Here is a 19818-nt window from a genome sequence, read left to right on the forward strand (position 1 = left end):
ATCGGTTGAACCTCTGTGCCAAGGATTCATATAATCCCGTATACCATTCCCTTTGTACTTCGGTATGTTACTTGCCCGAGATTTGATCGTCGGTATCCTATACCTATTTCAATCTCATTACCGACAAGTTTCTTTACTCATTCTGTAATACAAGATCCCGTGACTAACACTTTAGTCACATTGCTTGCAAGGCTTATACGTGATGTTGTATTACCGAGTGGGCCCCGAGATACCTCTCTGTCACACGGAGTGACAAATCCCAGTCTTGATCCATGCTAACTCAACGGACACCTTCGGAGATACCTGTAGAGCACCTTTATAGTCACCCAGTAACGTTGCAACGTTTGATACACACAAGGTTTTTCCTCCGGTGTCAGTGAGTTACATGATATCATGATCATAGGAATGAATACTTGACACGCAGAAAACAATAGCAACAAAATGACACGATCACGTGTTACATTTATTATTTGGGTCTTTGTCCATCACATCATTCCCCTAATGATGTGATCCAGTCATCAAGTGACAACACTTGCATATGGTCACAAAACCTTAACCATCCTTGATCAACTGGCTAGTCTACTAGAGGCTTACTAGGGACAATGTTTTGTCTATATATCCACACATGTATCTATGCTTTCATTCAATACAATTATAGCATGAATAATAAACGATTATCTTGAAACAGGAAATATAATAATAACTATTTTATCATTGCCTCTGGGGCATATTTCCAACAGAAGGCTACGTTGGCTGCGACGGTCAACTTGGGTGGCCCCTTGGCTGGGGCGACGAGTGGCACCATGATACGCCTCCGTCGTATCTACTTTTCCGAACTCTTTTGCCCTTTTTTGGACTCTAATTTGCATGATTTGAATGGAACTAACCCAGACTAACGCTGTTTTCAGCAGAATTGCCATGTTGTTGTTTTTGTGCAGAAATAAAAGTTCTCGGAATGACCTGAAAATTTACGAGGATTTTTTATGGAATATATGAAAAATACCTATGCAAAGATCCACCGGAGGAGGTGAGCCAGTGGGCCACAAGCCCAGGAGGCGCGGCCACCACTCTGGCCGCGCCTACCTGGCTTGTGGGGCCCACGTTGCTCCACCGCCTCCAATCTCAGCTCTATTTAGTCCATCTCGCCCGGAAAAAAATCAAGGAGAAGAGTTCATCGCGTTTTACGATACGGAGGCGCCGCCACCTCCCGTTCTTCATCTGGAGGGCAGATCTGGAGTCCGTTATGGGCTCCGGAGAGGGGAGACCGTCGCCATCATCATCATCAACCTTCCTTCATCGCCAATTCCATGATGCTCTTCACCGTTCGTGAGTAATGTCATCGTAGGCTTGCTGGACGGTGATGGGTTGGATGAGATCTATCATGTAATCGAGTTAGTTTTGACGGGGATTGATCCCTAGTATCCACCATGTTCTGAGATTGATGTTCCTACTACTTTGCCATGCTTAATGCTTGTCACTAGGGCCCGAGTGCCATGATTTAAGATTTGAACCTATTATGTTGTTGCCAATATATGTGTGTTTTAGATCCTATCTTGCAAGTTGTAATCACCTACTATGTGTTATGACCCGGCAACCCCGGAGTGACAATAGCCGGACCAACTCCCGGAGATGACCATAGTATGAGGAGTTCATGTATTCACCAAGTGTTAATGTGTTGGTCCGGTTCTTTATTAAAAGGAGAACCTTAATATCTCGTAGTTTCCATTAGGACCCCGCTGCCACGGGAGGGATGGACAATAGATGTCATGCAAGTTCTTTTCCCTAAGCACGTATGACTACATACGGAATACATGCCTACATTAGATTGACGAACGGGAGCTAGTTACTTATCTCTCCGTGTTATAGCTGTTGCATGATGAATAACATCTGGCATAATCATCCATCACCGAACCAATGCCTACGAGTATTGTACTACTCGTCCTTGCTACGTTACTTTGCTGCTGCTATTGTTACTCTGTTGCTACTGCTCTTACTCTACTGCTACTGGTTACTGTTGCTATTGCTGCTATCACCCTACTTTGCTACTGATACTTTGCTGCATACACTAAATCTTTCAGGTGTGGTTGAATTGACAACTCAGCTGCTAATACTTGAGAATATTCTTTCGCTTCCCCTTGAGTCGAATCAATAAATTTGGGTTGAATACTCTACCCTCGAAAACTGTTACGATCCCCTATACTTGTGGGTTATCAAGACATTTTTCTGGCACCGTTGCTGGGGAAGCACAGCTATATTCTCCGAGTTACTTGGGATTTACATCTGCTGGTCACTATGAGGAATCCGATAGATCCAAGAACTAAAGTCTTGCCCTCCACTATGAGGACAGGTAAGGAACTGCCATCTAGCTCTGCACTTGATTCACCTTCAGTTATGAGTAAGTTTGCGACATCACCTCCTGCTAGAAATCTTGATATGTCGCCTGTGCTTGATGATGCTACTTCTGCTGCCCATGATGCTTATGATGATGCTATGCTTGATATTGCTTTGCCTGATGATGCTATGCTTGATACTGATTTGCCTGATGATGTAACTTCTGCTGCCCATGATGCTTATGATGATGCTATGCTTGATACTGCTTTGGCTGATGATGCTATGCTTGATACTGCTTTGCCACTAGGTGCATTCCTTGATGGAAAAATTGCTAGAGTTGCTGCTAGATGTGATGATACTTCTGAAACTGCTCATACTATTGAAGTAGGACCTGCTATTATGCCTGAACTGCCTGTTATGCCTGAGTGTTATGTTATGGAGGGAGAGATAGCTGAGGATTTTCTTGTGTGTAAGGATAGCTATGATGTTGAGAAATTACTGCGCAAGTGGAAAGAAAAATCTCTGAACGCTAGGATGAAATACGACCCGAAGTTTGCTACTTCGCCTATCTTTGTGACCGATAAGGATTATGAATTCTCTGTCGACCCAGAGTAAATCACTCTGGTCGAATCTGATCCTTTTCATGGTTATGAGTCTGAAACGGTTGTAGACCATCTTACCAAACTGCACGATATAGCCACTCTATTCACTAGTGAGGAAAAGATCCGCCACTACTATATCCTCAAGCTGTTTCCTTTCTCACTAAAGGATGATGCTAAGACCTGGTTCACTTCTCTTGCTCCTGGTTGTGTGCGCAGCCCCCAGGATATGGTCTACTACTTCTGTGAAAAATATTTCACTGCCCATAAGAAGCAAGCTGCCTTGCAAGAAATATACAACTTTGCTCAAGCTGAAGAAGAGAGTCTCCCACAAGCTTGGGGGAGGCTCATTCAGCCACTGAATGCTTTGCCTGATCACCCTCTTGAGAAGAACGAAATACTTGATATCTTATATAATGGACTTACCGATGCTTCTAAAGACCACATAAATAGTTGTGCCGGTTGTGTTTTTAGGGAACGAACCGTAGAACAAGCTGAGATTCTATTGAATAACATCTTGTGCAATGAGAATGCTTGGACTATTCCCGAACCACCTCCTAAGCCAACTCCAAAGAAAAGAGGTATTCTATTCCTCAGTCCTGAAGATATGCAAGAAGCTAAGAAATCTATGTGAGAGAAAGGCATTAAATTTGAAGATGTCAAAAATCTACCACCTATCGAAGAGATCCATGGTCTTGATAACCCGATACAGGTAATAGAAGTAAATTCTCTGCGTAGGTTTGATGAGAGTGACATTCCTTTTGATAAACCTGCTAGCTTATGCATGGATGAATTTGATAACTTTGTTGCCAAACAACAGAGTTTCAATGATTATGTTAGTAGACAATTGGAACAGAATGCTCGTATGCTTAGTCATTTAAGTGCTTGTGTGGACAGAAACGTCAATGATCTTAAGCTTCTGAGTAAACATGCCTCTATGGTTACTACTCAGGTAGAACAAGTACTCAAAGCTTAGAATGACTTGCTCAATGAGTTGAATGACAATTCCGTTAGAGTCGTCACTAGAGGCGGTAGAATGACCCAGGAACCCTTTTATCCTGAGGGTCATCCGAAGAGAATTGAACAAGATACTCAAGGAGTTAGCACTGATGCACCTAGTCATCCTATAAAGAAGAAGAAATATGATAGGAACCTGCACGCTAGCAGCCCCGTTGCTGCTACACCTCAGAGTCCCAACGATGTATCTATCTCTGATGCTGAAACACAATCTAGTGATGAACATGAGCCTAATGATGATATCAATAGTGATGTTCATGATGACGCTCAACCTAGCAATGAAAAGGATGTGGAGATTGAACCAGTTGATCTTGATAACCAACAGCCTAAGAATAAGAGATATGATAAGAATGACTTTGCTTCTAGGAAGCATGGTAAAGAAAGGGAGCCATGGTAAAGAAAGGGAGCCATGGGTTCAGAAACCCATGCCCTTTCCTCCCAAACCATCCAAGAAAAAGGATGATGAGGATTTTGAGCGATTTGTTGAAATGATTAGACCTGTCTTTCTGCAAATGCGTTTGACAGATATGCTCAAAATGTCTCCGTATGCTAAGTACATGAAGGATATTGTGACTAATAAAAGGAGGATACTTGAGGTTGAGATTTCCACCATGCTTGCTAATTATACCTTCAAGGGTGGAACTCCTAAGAAACTCGGTGATCCCGGTGTGCCCACTATACCTTGCTCCATTAAAGGCAACTAAGTTAGAACTGCGCTATGCAATCTTGGAGCCAGTGTTAGTGTTATGCCTCTCTCTCTTTATCGTAGACTTGAACTGGATAAGTTGACACGCACTGAAATCTCTCTGCAAATGGCCGACAAATCAACTGCTTTCCCTATCGGCATTTGCGAGGATGTGCCTGTTGTGGTTGTTAACGTCACTATCTTAACATACTTTGTTATTCTGGATATTCCCGAGGATGATGCCATGGTGGTCATCCTTGGAAGACCCTTTTTAAACACTGTAGGGGCTGTTATAGATTGCAACAAAGGCAATGTCACTTTCCATGTCAACGGTAATGAGCATACAGTGCACTTTCCGAAGAAACAATATCGAGTACATTGCATCAATGCTATCGAAAAAACTTCATCGATTCTTATTGGGAGCTTTGAATGCCCTATTCCTCCTGTTAAGATGAAGTATGATTTGCTTGTTGGGGAGATACACATCCCCATTGAGGTGACCTAGTGACTATTCGAAAATTCTCCGTTCTCTTTTGTGATTCGAAAAGGTTTGTCAAGGAGACTTGATCAACCCCATTGACAGATTTCTTTCGATGACCATGAGATGGATGAATCGAGGAGTCACAAACCTCTGTTTTAAGATTTCACCTTCGGTTGCTTAGAAGAAAAATGATAGATTTAGTTTAGTTTTCCCTGTTTTCTGTTTTAGCGTCTCGTGGAAAAGTACCCCGAAAATAAAAGTTCTCCGAACGTCCTGAAAATCAAGTATGATTTTTTCTAGATTTTTTGAAAAATATTGGGATGAAGAGCTAGTCTGGGGGCTGCACCAGTGGGCCACAAGCCCTCGAGGCACCGGACCCCCCTGGCCGCGCCTACCTGGCTTGTGGGCCCCACGTGCACCCCCTCCACTCATTCTAGCTCTCATCCACTTCTCCTACCTCCAGAAAAAATCGTTTCGTAGCTCAAACTCGTGTTCTTGCTCTTCTTGGTGGGATTTTCGATCTCCTTGCTCAAAGCACCATTCTCCGAACTGTTTTGGGGAAATTACTCCTTCGTAAGTGACTCCTCCATTGGTCCAATTAGTTTTTGCTCTAGTGCCTTATACTTCGCGTATTTTTGCTGCCTTGGTGACCATGTTATTGAGCTTTGCATGGTAATTTTAGCTCGTCCCAAGTAATTTTGATGTGTAATATGGCCTCTAGGAACTTGTGGGAGTAGTTGCTATGAGTTTTGTTGAGCCTTGTTCACTTTTCCTTAGAGTCACTAAAAATTTCAGAATTTTTCAGAGATAGGAAAAGGAAAAGATGAGGAGGTTCTTAAGAGGCTCTTCAAGCCGTGACCCCAAGGATGATGGGAGTGAGAAGAAGCCCAAGTATCCGGTCCCTCGAGTCGCAGAAGTTCGAGCGTGCGAGTGGCCAAGCGATGTGTTCTTACGCGCCGCCGGACTTTATGAGGACTTTTATCACTTGGTGGAGAACGCAAGTCTTACCGCCTTCGTTGAAGATAAGTGTCCGCAATACCTCCTCCTCACTAATATCTTCGTACAAAGCTTTAACTTCTATCCGAGGAAGAATCCTCCCATGGTTGAGTTCAAACTTTATGATATTCCCCAACGCATGTCACTCCAGGATTTTTGCAATGTTTGCAAATTGCCTTTTGTTGGGGATATTCATGAACCTCGTCCATGGGACTTGGAAGCTTTCATCGATACACCGTAGGAGAGGAGAGAGGAGTGTCTTGCGCTAGAGCTGCTAGCATACATTTTCCCGTGCTTCAGTACTTCTCACTATTTGTGGGAAAATATTTGATTGGTTGTGGGAAAGCTGGGTCCCTTAGCTCCCCAGATCTTGCGGTCTTGCGCAAAGCCCTTTATAATGATAAAACTTATAGCTTGGGCGCTATAGTAGCTCAACGGTTGAACATGAACCATTCTAAAGGCGTTGTCTATGGAGGTATCTATGCTACTCGTCTTGCTAGACATTTTGAGATACCTATTAGACTGGACGAGGAAGAAGAGATTCTTCTTCCCGAGAGATATCTAGATTATGATAGCATGGTTCACCATGACTTTCTTGATAGAGATATAAATAGAAGGATGATTTATAACCTGATATTTAGTCAGGGTACTCGTGAGACTATTACTTTGCCTGCTCCTTTTTTGTTCAATCTTCATGTAGGCAGGTACATTATTATGCCCTCGGACATCTATGCATATTGGGGCTTCGCCCAACCACAGGTGCCCGTGCCCGAGCCACTGCTACGTCAACAAAAGTACTTCCCTGGCAATGGTGCCAGAGATCCTTCTGTCGTCTCTTGAGCTTGTGTTGGTTTTTCCCTTGAAGAGGAAAGGGTGATGCAGCACAGGAGCAGTAAATATTTCCCTCAGTTCGAGAACCAAGGTATCAATCCACTAGGAGAATCTCGTCAAGTCCAGAGTACCTGCGCAAACAGAAAAGAGCTTGCACCCAACACTATAAAGGGGTTGTCAATCCCTTCAAGATTGATTGCAAAGTGAGATCTAAAGGTGGAAAGTGCAACGAAGTAAAAAGTGTAAGGCTGAAAATATGGTGTGGAGTAGACCCGGGGGCCATAGTGTTCACTAGAGGCTTCTCTCAAAATAGCAAGTATTACGGTGGGTGAACAAATTACTGTCGAGCAATTGATAGAACGGCGCAAAGTCATGACGATATCTAAGGCAATGATCATACATATAGGCATCACGTCCGAGACAAGTAGACCGATACTTTCTGCATCTACTACTATTACTCCACACATCGACCGCTATCCAGCATGCATCTAGTGTATTGAGTTCATGAAGAACAGAGTAAGACCTTAAGCAAGATGACATGATGTAGAGGGATAATCTCAAACCAATGATGAAAAACCCATCTTTTTACCCTTCATGGGAACAACACGATGCGTGCCTCGCTACCCCTTCTGTCACTGGGTGAGGTCACCGCACGGTATGAACCCAAAACCAAGCACTTCTCCCATTGCAAGAATCATAGATCTAGTTGGCCAAACAAAACCCACAACTCGAAGAGAATTACAAGGATATGAAATCATCCATAAGAGAGATTAGAAGAAACTCAAATAAGATTCATAGATAATTTGATCATAAATCCACAATTCATCGGATCTTGACAAACACACCGCAAAACAAGATTACATCGGATAGATCTCCATGAAGATCATGGAGAACTTTGTATTGAAGATCCAAGAGAGAGAAGAAGCCATCTAGCTACTAGCTATGGACCCGTAGGTCTATGGTGAACTGCTCACGCATCATCGGAGAGGTCATGGTGTTGATGAAGAAGTCCTCCGTGTCCGAATCCCCCCTCCGGAAGGGCACCCGAACGTGCCCCAGATGGGATCTTGCGGAGACAGAAGCTTTCGGCGGCGAAAAAGTACTTTCGATGATCTCCTGATTTTTTATGGAATTTTAAGGAATATATAGGCGCAAAACCTAGGGCAAAGGAGCCTCAGGGAGCCCAAAAGTCAGGGGGCACGGGCCCCCTGGCCGCGCCATGAGGGCTTGTGGGGTCCCTGGTGGCCCCCTGCCCTGATTCTCCGGCTTTCCAATCTTTTTATGTTCCGAAAAAAATCTTTTTGGCAGTTTCATTCCGTTTGGACTCCGTTTAAAATCCTCCTCTGAAAGGGGTCAAAAACATGGAAAAAACAGGAACTGGCACTTGGCACTGAGTTAATAAGTTAGTCCCAAAAAGTATATAAAAGGTATGCAAAACATCCAAAGTTTGACAAGATAATAGCATGAAACCATCAAAAAATATAGATACGTTGGAGACGTATCAGCCACCAGTCGAGTACCAGACGCCAGTTTATCAGTGGGAGCCAGAGGAGCTCACACAACAGTGGCATCCTCAGTCCACTCCTGAGTACCCCGGAGCTGGTTATTTCCCTCCTTGGGAGTAGACCAACTTAGGCCAAAAGCCTAATAAGCTTGGGGGAGTACGTGTTTCTCACCGACTTTACATTCTTGCTTATGCTTTCACTTTGTTCGTCGGTGTTCACACTTTGCCACTGTATCATCTATGCTAGTTTATTTTCTTTTTCTCGTTTTCTTTTCGTGTGTCTGTCTAGTTGAGAAAACCCAAAAAGATTTCCTTTTTCTTCTTTTGCTTATTGGGAGCTTTCCCGTGTAAATAGTTTTCTTTTTCTTTGGGTCAAGGTAGAAGACCATGGTTACAATGTTTAGTGGCTCTCGCATGCATACCTGTTTAGCTGTTAAAGAGCCATATTACTTTGTCTTCTCCTTTGTGTTTGCCTGCAGATTCCAGCTTTAGTCCAATGCACGAGCACTCTTATTATTGTTCACATCGTTCGGTCGTGCAAGTGAAAGGCAATAATGACGATATATGATGAAGTGACCGAGCCTGGAAAAGCTGGTATGAACTCGATCTATTTTGTTTTTGTAAATATGACTAGCTCATTGTTCCTAGTCCAGCTTTGTTGTGAGAGAAACATGTTTGCAATGACAACTTAGAGACCATAGTTGCTGATGCCATGCTTAATTAGCTAGGAGCTTATAATGGTTTGCCTTGGTTGCCAACATGAATTTTGAGATGACTGTGATGTAGTATGATAGGATGGTATCCTCCTTTGAATGATTCAAGTGGCTTGACTTGGCACATGTTCACGCATGTAGTTGAAACAAAATCAACATAGCCTCTATGATTTTCATGTTCATGGTGATTTATGTCCTACTCATGCTTGCACTCAATGTTAGTTAATCTCAATGCATTTTGATGACTGTTGTCGCTCTCTAGTTGGTCGCTTCCCAGTCTTTTGCTAGCCTTCACTTGTACTAAGCGGGAAATAGTGCTTGTGCATCCACTTCCATAAACCCAAAGTTGTTCCATATGAGTCCACCATACCTACCTATGTGCGATATCTACCCGCCGTTCTAAGTAAATTTGCATGTGCCACTCTCTAAACCTTCAAGAAATAATCTGTTTTGCATGCCCGAACCGCTCATGTGGTGACAAGGGGCTATTAGTATCTTCCATGCTAGGCGTGTTATCCTCGATATGTCTTTATTCACTATCATTCACGAGAAAGGGGTCGGTAATTGGAATTCCCAGTTCCATGCTCAAATCGAAAAGATAATTGCAAACAAAACTCCCCCTGGATTGATGTTGGTATGGATGGTACCCGAGGATTCGGCTAGCCGTGGAGTGTGATTGATTGGTGGTGGGGGAGTCAAAACTTTACTTTTCTGTTTGGGAACCGCCTATAGCATGTGTAGCGTGGAAGATGTTGAGAACTCTTAGTCATTGCGTTGACAATGAAAGCATGCCACCCAAAATTATTATCTCTATTTTCAAAGCTTGAGCTCTGGCACCTCTGCAAACCAATGCTTCCCTCTGCGAAGGGCCTGTCTATTTATGTTCCTGTTGAGTCATCCTCCTCTTACAAAGGCACCAATTAGAGAGCACCTCTGTCATTTTTATGCTTTGCTTTTAACTGTGTTGAGTATGACTGTGACTGGATATTCTTTGCCATGAATTACAATGTTTAGTCAGCCCTTGGTCTTTGAAGGTGCTTTGCATTTATGTTTTGCGGTCTCAAAAAGAGCTAGCGAGATACCATCTATTCGTACTGCTTCATGATTGTTTTGATTGAAGTGTTAGCGTTCGAGACTTATTATTATTTGCTCGCTAGTTGATTATGCCATTGATATGAGTTTATTGTGAGACCTAGATGTCATTTGCTTATGTGGTTTGCTTGCGATCTTGCTGAAACTCTGGATATGAGTTAGACATAGTTGCAACAACAAGATCAAACAAAGTTCATCAAAGTTTTTCTTTTGTCTCTTTCAGTTTGTCAACTGAATTGCTTGAGGACAAGCAAGGCTTTAAGATTGGGGGAGTTGATACACCTCCATCGTATCTACTTTTCTGAACTCTTTTGCCCTTGTTTTGGACTCTAATTTGCATGATTTGAATGGAACTAACTCGGACTAACGCTGTTTTTAGCAGAACTGCCATGGTGTTGTTTTTGTGCAGAAATAAAAGTTCTCGGAATGACCTGAAAATTTACGAGGAATTTTTATGGAATATATGAAAAATACCTACGCAAAGATCCATCGGAGGAGGTGAGCGAGTGGGCCATAAGCCCAAGAGGCGCGACCACCCCCTGGCCACGCCTACCAGGCTTGTGGGGCCCACGTTGCTCCACCGCCTCCAATCTCAGCTCTATTTAGTCCGTCTCGCCCGGAAAAAAATCAAGGAGAAGAGTTCATCGCGTTTTACGATACGGAGGCACCGCCACCTCTTGTTCTTCATCTGGAGGGCAAATCTGGAGTCCGTTCTGGGCTCCGGAGAGGGGAGATCGTTGCGATCGTCATCATCAACCTTCCTTCATCGCCAATTCCATGATGCTCTTCACCGTTCGTGAGTAATCTCATCGTAGGCTTGCTGGACGGTGATGGGTTGGATGAGATCTATCATGTAACCGAGTTAGTTTTGACGGGGATTGGTCCCTAGTATCCACTATGTTCTGAGATTGATATTGCTACTACTTTGCCATGCTTAATGCTTGTCACTAGGGCCCGAGTGCCATGATTTCAGATCTGAACCTATTATGTTGTCGCCAATATATGTGTGTTTTAGATCCTATCTTGCAAGTTGTAGTCACCTACTATGTGTTATGACCCGGCAACCCCGGAGTGACAATAGCCGGAACCACTCCCGGAGATGACCATAGTATGAGGAATTCATGTATTCACCAAGTGTTAATGCGTTGGTCCAGTTCTTTATTAAAAGGAGAACCTTAATATCCCGTAGTTTCCCTTAGGACCCCGCTGCCACGGGAGGGATGGACAATAGATGTCATGCAAGTTCTTTTCCCTAAGCACGTATGACTACATACGGAATACATGCCTACATTAGATTGACGAACGGGAGCTAGTTACTTATCTCTCCGTGTTATAGTTGTTGCATGATGAATAACATCCGGCATAACCATCCATCACCGATCCAATGCCTACGAGTCTTTTACTACTGGTCCTTGCTATGTTACTTTGCTGCTGCTACTGTTACTCTGTTGCTACTGCTCTTACTCTACTGCTACTGGTTACTGTTGCTATTGCTGCTATCACCCTACTTTGCTACTGATACTTTGCTGCAGACACTAAATCTTTCAGGTGTGGTTGAATTGACAACTCAGCTGCTAATACTTGAGAATATTCTTTTGCTTCCCCTTGAGTCGAATCAATAAATTTGGGTTAAATACTCTACCCTCGAAAACTGTTACGATCCCCTATACTTGGGAGTTATCACACCACGACGCCGATGACCCCTGAGGCTCCGATCGTGGGGGCCTCGCCGACGCGTGTGGAGGCGCATCAGGAGCCGACCCCGGAGGTGGAGGCGCCACCGGTTGTGGAGCCGACGATTGAGGAGGTGTTGAGTCTGGCGTCCAACCAGGGCCGCCAGCGAATTCGCTCGATGGACAGCCGCGCCACATCCCGCTCACCCCTTCATATGCCCGCGACCCCTCCGCCGCCGCCAATGCAAACCCTAGCCCGAGGAGCTTTGGCTTCACCTCCGTCGGTGCTCCTCCAACCACCGATCTCGTGCGCGGCCTTTTCATGGCGCCACGGACGACCTCGACGGAGTTGCGTCGGCCCCCGCCATGAAGCCACATGCCCCCTCTCAAAGCTCCCAAATGCGGCGATGGCGAAGGCGGGCAAGGTGTCCGGGAAGAAGAACAAAGCGGTGGACGGCTCCTCTAGGCGGTCGATGAAGAAACTTGCAGGGCGTGCGATGGATGCAGCGGCGAGCTCGCTTGTTGCGCTGGCGGCCGGTGCACACAACATGTTCGATGAAATGCCCACAAGGTATGACTCCGCCCACTTCTTTTCTTGTTGTGTTTACATGAATGGATACATATGGATAGCTTATTTATTTTGTTGTATATACTTTGTAGTTTCAATGATGAGACATATATTTCAACTATGGGTGTTGGCTCCAACAATTCTCATTGGTCTCAAACAAATGAAGTGCATTTAGATGATCATGAGTATGAGGTAGACGAGGATGGTAAGGGTACCGTCGATGCATCAAAAGGAAGAGCCAACAAGTACACCATGGACGAAGACATCTTGCTATGCAATACATGGTTGAGAGTGTCTAGGGATGCCACCGTTGGAGGGGACCGCACAGATAGATCTCCTCGCTCCCGGTGGTCGACAATCAACAAAGATTGTCAAAGGTGGGCGGCCGCACTTAAGTGGGTTGACACAATCAACCCAAGTGGCACTAATGATAGAGATAGGGTAAGTGCCATTTCTTTAATGATTCTTCCATGTTCATGCTTCTTCTTTGGTATTTCAAGTGCTAACTTGTTCTTTTGTGTTGTAGCTCACTATTATACAAAACATATTTCAAGGAGAGGAGAAGAAGAACAAGAAGGGAATATCAAGAAAGGGAGACCATTTACCTTGCCCCATTGCTATGATTTGTTGAAGGATGATGAGAAATGGAAGCCCCATGAAGGTGTCGATGAGGAGAGCAACAAACGCAAGCGAACTATTGATTTGGATGATGATGAGGAGGAAGCATCAAGTGATGACGACAAAACAAGCCCTACACCAAACTCGGTTGCCTACTCCAAGTCAAAAAGACCAAATAGAGGCAAGAAAGACTCAAAAGAAAAGAAGAAGAGGAAAGAGATGATGAGTTAAAAATGCTATGGAAGCTATTGAGAAGGCAAGAAAAGAAGCAAACGAGGTGAGGATGATGGCAAGGACCCAAGATGCGGCGGCCGAGGAGAGGAGGGTTTCGTCGAGGAGAGGAAGGTGACATTGGAGGAGAAGAATTTGGCTATGGAGGAGCAAACTAGATTGTTTGAATGGGAGAAGTACTTGTTCTTCATGGCCACATCTACCCTCGATGAGAAGCAAAAGGAGTACGTCAATCTTGCCCCTGAAGAAGTCTTGGTCGAAAAAAGAGCCACCGCCATGGGAGGCATGGAAGGCCTGGGTGACATGGGTGACATGTGAGGCATGGAAGGCATGAGTTTTGGGTCTCTCATGGGAGGCATGGGAGCACCTTCGGGTGACATGGGTTGACACATGTCTTTCGGTGCGCCTCACATACCTTCGCATGATGCCATTGGAGATCTTGCCAACACCTTCCGAGCTCCCCATGATGATGCGACGCGCGACAATGAAGAAGAGGAGGAAGAAACGATTTTGGATCAGGAAGAAGAATCGGAGGAAGAGGAGGACGACGATGAGGACGCGACATGATTGTTGATGTGCCATTTGTTTGCGTGAATTTTTATGTCATGAACTTGGTTGGGTGATTTTGGACTTGGTTGGATGATGACTTGGCATGATTGCTGATATGCTGTGCAATTAAACTATGATATTTTTTTTTTATGTTTAAAATATCATCACATTGTTAAAACGAAGATGTTAAAAGCGCCGGCTGCTCGCGAGCGCCGAAAGTTTAGCGCGTTTGCTGAAACGATGCGCGCAATTTGTTGCAACGGCCGCTGGAGCCGGCGCTCTGCGACGCATAAAAAATTTACTATTCCGTTAACCCGCCGCGCGGTTGGGTGGGTGTTGAAGATGCTTTAAGCGGATCCAAATGGAACAAAAAGATGGTGCTTGTTTGAGTGTTTGCGTTGGAGCCGCTCTGACCCTCCCTCGGCCGGCGGGGCGATAAAAAACCTGGGCGAAACGCCAAGACACACGCGTGAGGCTGGCGGAGGCACACAAAAGGTACATATGTGGAGCCACATGCCAGCCCACGGCCGCTTGGGATTCCACGGCCGAGCGTGTCGTGTCGTCGTGTGCGAAACTGGAAATTGTGCACGGCGCACCATCAGCATCCCCCGATGCCTCTTCTCTTTCCTGCTTCTGCTAGCGCAGCCGCACACACGAAAAGGCTCAACTCCTCTCCTCTCCATCATCTCGCCTTTCCTTTCCACCCCGCCCCCCACTCCCCACTCCGCCCAGGAACCCGAATCCCCTCCCACCTTTCTCCCCCGTCGCCCGGACAGATCTCCCGAGGCCTCCCCCCTCCCCGCAATCCGAAGCCGCGGCGAGCTAGCGCCGGGGGAGATCCGCCGCCTCAACTCTCGGTATGTGCGTGCGTGCGTGTGTGTGTGGTACGAGTGACCCCCCCCTTCTGTCTCACTTCCAATCCCCACCACCTTTCACTCTTGGCGCTGTACGAGATGGATTTCTAGGCGCCTGTTCCTGGCCGCGCTCCGAGTGGATTCTCGCGCCTTCGATGCCTCTTTGAGGCTAGGGGCAGGGTGATTTGGGAGGCCTTCTTAGGGGTTAGGGGTTTGGTTCTACGGAACGGAAGGGGTTATCAGATTATTTCTTGGGGCCAGGGCGCTGGTTTCGGGAATTATTCTTGGTTGTTGTGGGCGTAAGTACATATGTAGGGTTTCTTGTTGCGCAGTAACTCTAGATGAGGAAATTTTGGTGCTCTCTCATTTTGGCAAGTTTCTTGGCACCTCGTCAAGGGAATTAGGCCAATCTGGGGTTTTGATTCGAGTCCTCCACTTGTTGGAGAGCCCCGACGCCGTCTCGGCGCTCTGAAAGGGGTTTAATGGGGGCTGCTTATCCACAAAAAGGGAAATGACAGAGTCATCATCTGAAGCATGCAGTCGGCGTGTATGCAAGTCAGTGCAGTTTGCAGGGATGTTGTTGCAGGGTGTATCTAAAGTACTTTGCGGTGTGCAACATATTGGTGTCCCCTATTGCTTAAATAGGTTGTTATTCCATTGTTAAGTGGTGTAGCCTTTTACAGAATTTAAACGGTTTGTCCCCTGTATTATCGCATCTTTCCAGACTGTTAAACATATGCCTGCTGATAAAACAGCATTTAACCCGAGTTATCTTTTTATGCTACGTTTCCAGGTTTTCATAGTTTCAACAATTCTACGGGAATGCTGTTTTAGCATGATTATACAAGTGAAGAAGCCTTGTAAATGTAGATTCTGAAGCTCTGTCATTGCTACACATACACCTGGATCATGGCACCGCGCAACAGAACTTCATCTAGAAGGCCTCTCTGGGTCATCATCTTGATTGCTTTTGTATGTGCGATAGTCACTGGAGCCTATCTTTATAAACCCCAGCATTACACGGGTTGCTACTTGTCAAATTCCTGTGGTTCTCAGCCTCCTCCAGTGCCTGTGAGAGTATACACCGATGATGAGATCGCTGCTCGTGCTGTAATGAGAGACATTGTTCTGTCCCCGCCTGTTCACTCGAAGAATCCGAAAATTGCTTTCATGTTCTTGACACCCAGTTCATTGCCTTTTGAGAAGCTTTGGGAAAAATTCTTCATGGTATGATTTTTGGCAATATTTGCAGAATTAAAATAATTATATCTCTGTATAGTCTTAATTGGAAATTGGTACACCTCAGTGGTTGAACTTGCATAATGTGATACTAATACTAATGTCTTCTCCTACTTGGAAGAAATGGATTATTAATTATCATGCTTATCTTTATGATAAAACTTCGAATTAATAGACCTACCTAATGAAAAGAACTGGATGTGCTCACTTGCTCAGTTGCATGTGCATGGATATCGGATACTGAATCCAGCTGCTTGGATGTAATGTTTTAGGGACATGAAGACCGATACACAATATACGTACATGCTTCAAGAGAAAAGACAGTTCATGCAAGTCCGATATTCGCTGGCAGGGATATTCGGAGTGAAAAGGTAAATTACTAGAATAGATTTAGAGACCGCCTCCTTTTACACTGTTTGTATTGATTTAGAGATCTTGTTTCATATTGTTTGAATTGATCTACACTGGAAAAAGTTTCCTCACATTCTATATAATACACTCACACCCACTCTACTTCCATGGAGTGTTGTAGTTTGTAGTCAAGACTCAGAGTCTGTTAATGCTCTTGAACCTGTATGGTTTGTGGGTACTATCATACCCTGTAAAATCTCCTGCTGCCTGATATGCATAGTGGATCTAGGTCCGTTTCACAGTGTAACATTTTAATTGTTTGAAACATTGATAGTTCAATTTGCCTGTAGGTGGTCTGGGGTACAGTTACTATGATTGATGCAGAGAGGAGGCTCTTGGCAAATGCACTGCAAGATGCTGATAACCAGCATTTTGTCTTGCTCTCTGAGAGGTTGGCCATTTCATTTGTTCTCATCTAAATTCAAATTGAAGATCCTTATCCTAATGCTTTGTTTTTATTGCAGTTGTGTACCACTGCATAACTTCGATTATGTGTATAGTTATCTCATGGAAACAAACATCAGCTTTGTTGACTCGTAAGTGACCGTCCTGACGGTTACGTTACAGATGATTCTCTATAGATGCAAGTTTTTTTTTAAGCTGAACATATGTCTGATTGAGGACTTGTTGTTTCCCTCCTATTCATTATTGTTACACACATCATAGCCTCACCAGTGACATACCAATTATTGTTCAGTTTCGATGATCCTGGTCCACATGGAGCAGGTAGATACTCTGAGCATATGTTACCTGAAATCGTCAAGAGGGATTGGAGAAAGGGTGCACAGGTGATAATTTCTATGCTTGATTTCGGAAAGTGGAATCCTTGTCTCCTTTACCAAACTCAAGTTATTCAATCGCATAAAATTGGATTATCAGAAACCTTGTAAAAATGACAATAATAATTCAGAGCCCTTCTTATTTATATCATATGGTTGCTGAATGTTGCATCACATTTTTCTTCTCTTCGCACTTTCAGAATTTAAAAACAAGTTTTTGAATTTCAGTAACCATCTGTCTTCTAATTTAAACAATTGCCATGTTTTCCTATAGCCTAACATCCCACGTTCTGGTGTGTTCTCCTCTTGCAGTGGTTCACGGTGAAACGGCAGCATGCAGTTCTTATACTTGTTGACACTCTTTACTATGGAAAGTTCAAACGTTACTGTAAGGTAAATATCAGCTAACTTCGAAGAAACTAAAGCAAAATATCATGCTGTGCTTTTTCCCTTGAGAATTATATTGCTGTAGTGTCCGTCCTGGATGTTTGTTTAAGATTGTAAGGTATTCGACTTCATACGACATGCAACATTTTATACGTTAGTAATAGTACATAGGAAAAAAAGGTAAATGCCCATGCTGTCACATAATAGTTGTTTTAGTCTTGTTCGGTCTTCATGATTCGGTTATTGCATAATAGTACAAGGCCCACTTTGTTTTTTCATGGTCATGAGTTCCAAATGATCTTTATATCACCATGCAAGAAACCAGGGCACAGAGTTTTGTCTAAACTGGATTACTGTAGTTCCTTTGAAACACATAAACAGCTACTGAAACAAGTGGGTAATTGGGGATTATGATTCATTGCTCATGATACCTATTACTGTCAACCTAGCTATTCATATCTGGATTATATATCTTGTTTATTTACAATATTCAGCACTGTAAAGCGGAAAAAATAGAGAGGGCAAGTCCACACTGTGTTGCTACATTACTGTTTTGAGTTGGTACTACTTTCTTCTAATCGGTTGCCAATTTGCCATGACCTACAATGTTGTTTGATTTCTTTTTCTGTATTTTGGTGGATATCAGGTAGTTCTTTCCTGATTTGTATGTCGCCACTGATCTTGTGATCATTGCATTTTGCAGCCTGGAAATGAATATCATAACTGCTATTCTGATGAGCACTATCTGCCAACCTTATTTAATGTAAGCACTCAGAAGCTCCTAACCATTTTTTTTTACTTTACCCACCAGTAATATCATATTGCTATCGTGCCTGCAGATGGTTGATCCAACCGGAATTGCGAATTGGTCAGTGACACGTGTTGATTGGTCTGAAGGAAAATGGCATCCTAAAGTTTATAGGGCTGTTGACACAAGCTTTGAACTGCTTAAAAGTATAGCGGTGAGCTCTTTATTATACTCGTACATAAAAAATGAAAACAAAAGGAGGAGGGGCACGGGGGTATTCTATTTAAGTTTATTTGTGCAAAATGCATTGTTTTGGAATTTGTCTAACTAAACATGTAATGTTTGCAGTCCATTGATGAGAGCATTCACGTGACCAGCAACGCAAAGGTATATAGTTATTTTGATTATCCCCCCTAATGAACAATTCTGATGAAACCTCAAACTGCAAAGTCGCTGCTTTTACATTTTCTGCAACCACAAGGCTATGAATCATCATCACCCCCTTCTCCGTGGAAAATCTCAGTATCTCACTATTCATCATGTTCATGCAGCATGAAATGCAGCGAAGACCGTGCATGTGGAACGGCATGAAGAGGCCTTGCTACCTATTCGCACGGAAATTCTACCCCGAGGCGCTCGACACTCTGATGAACATTTTCTCGAATTTCACTGTCATATGAGGACGGAGGCCTCAAGGATTCTTTTGCACCGATCATTGCCTACCGTGGCGTCGCAGTCCAGGCGTTGTCGTGTTGTACCTGGTGTTAGAATACACGCTTGTTCAGCAGAGGTTTGCACGTTTTCAGATGGCACCTGACCTGGCCTGCTGATCTCTGAAGCAAAATCTCTCGATGGCTAGGCTATTTTAGTAGTAGCTCTTTTAATGGCGATTTTTGCTGGTGTAGAACAGCGCAACTGCAAACCTGGTGACATATGCTTTGTGAATCGGAATGAGCCAGTTGGTCTGACCGAGAAGTGCTCCGTTCTTTTCTGAAATTCATGCCTGATCTAGTATGTGCCAGAAATGAGCCAGTTTTATTGGGGACATCTGAAATGAGCCAGTTCGTCTACTTGAGGTGCTAAACAGACCGGTATCTTTTATTTTGTGCGCTTGCCATTTCGTAGTAGCCTGATTTTTTTTGCACTATATATGAATAAACTGATAGTTTGCAAGATCTATGTGAACATATTTGTGGATTTGAGGGGGTGTTAATTACTACATCTGTACACTAATACAAGATGTTTCTGCAGTTCAGTCTGGACTGAAAATCCTAATGTAAGACGTTTTTGCAGTTAAATTTGAACTGAAAAATGTCTTGCATTAGTTTACATAGGGAGTACTTATCAGTCGACCTAGATAAACATGTGTTTATTACATGGTGGATGTTTTTTTATTTGTTATGAGCAAACTTATAAAATTGACTGAGAATTAGTTGCTTTCTTAAATCTTGCCAAGTTCATAAAATAATATTAACTTACCAAATCAATAGATTTACCATTACATATGCATTC

The 19818-nt window shown here is 43.8% G+C and overlaps 1 protein-coding gene across 1 annotated transcript; it reads left to right on the forward strand.

Annotated features, from left to right (window-relative positions):
- Nucleotides 1-14503: 14503 nt before the first annotated feature.
- Nucleotides 14504-19556, forward strand: LOC123413504 (glycosyltransferase BC10-like). Its single transcript, XM_045106439.1, has 11 exons — nucleotides 14504-14745; nucleotides 15536-15969; nucleotides 16254-16352; nucleotides 16683-16783; nucleotides 16857-16928; nucleotides 17090-17180; nucleotides 17484-17564; nucleotides 18262-18321; nucleotides 18398-18520; nucleotides 18655-18693; nucleotides 18858-19556. Exons 2-11 carry the CDS (start codon nucleotides 15652-15654, stop codon nucleotides 18984-18986), a joined length of 1113 nt encoding a protein of 370 aa, XP_044962374.1. The 5' UTR covers nucleotides 14504-14745; nucleotides 15536-15651; the 3' UTR covers nucleotides 18987-19556.
- Nucleotides 19557-19818: the final 262 nt, after the last annotated feature.

The sequence above is a fragment of the Hordeum vulgare genome, chromosome 7H (assembly GCF_904849725.1).
Source record: "Hordeum vulgare subsp. vulgare chromosome 7H, MorexV3_pseudomolecules_assembly, whole genome shotgun sequence".
NCBI lineage: Eukaryota > Viridiplantae > Streptophyta > Magnoliopsida > Poales > Poaceae > Hordeum > Hordeum vulgare.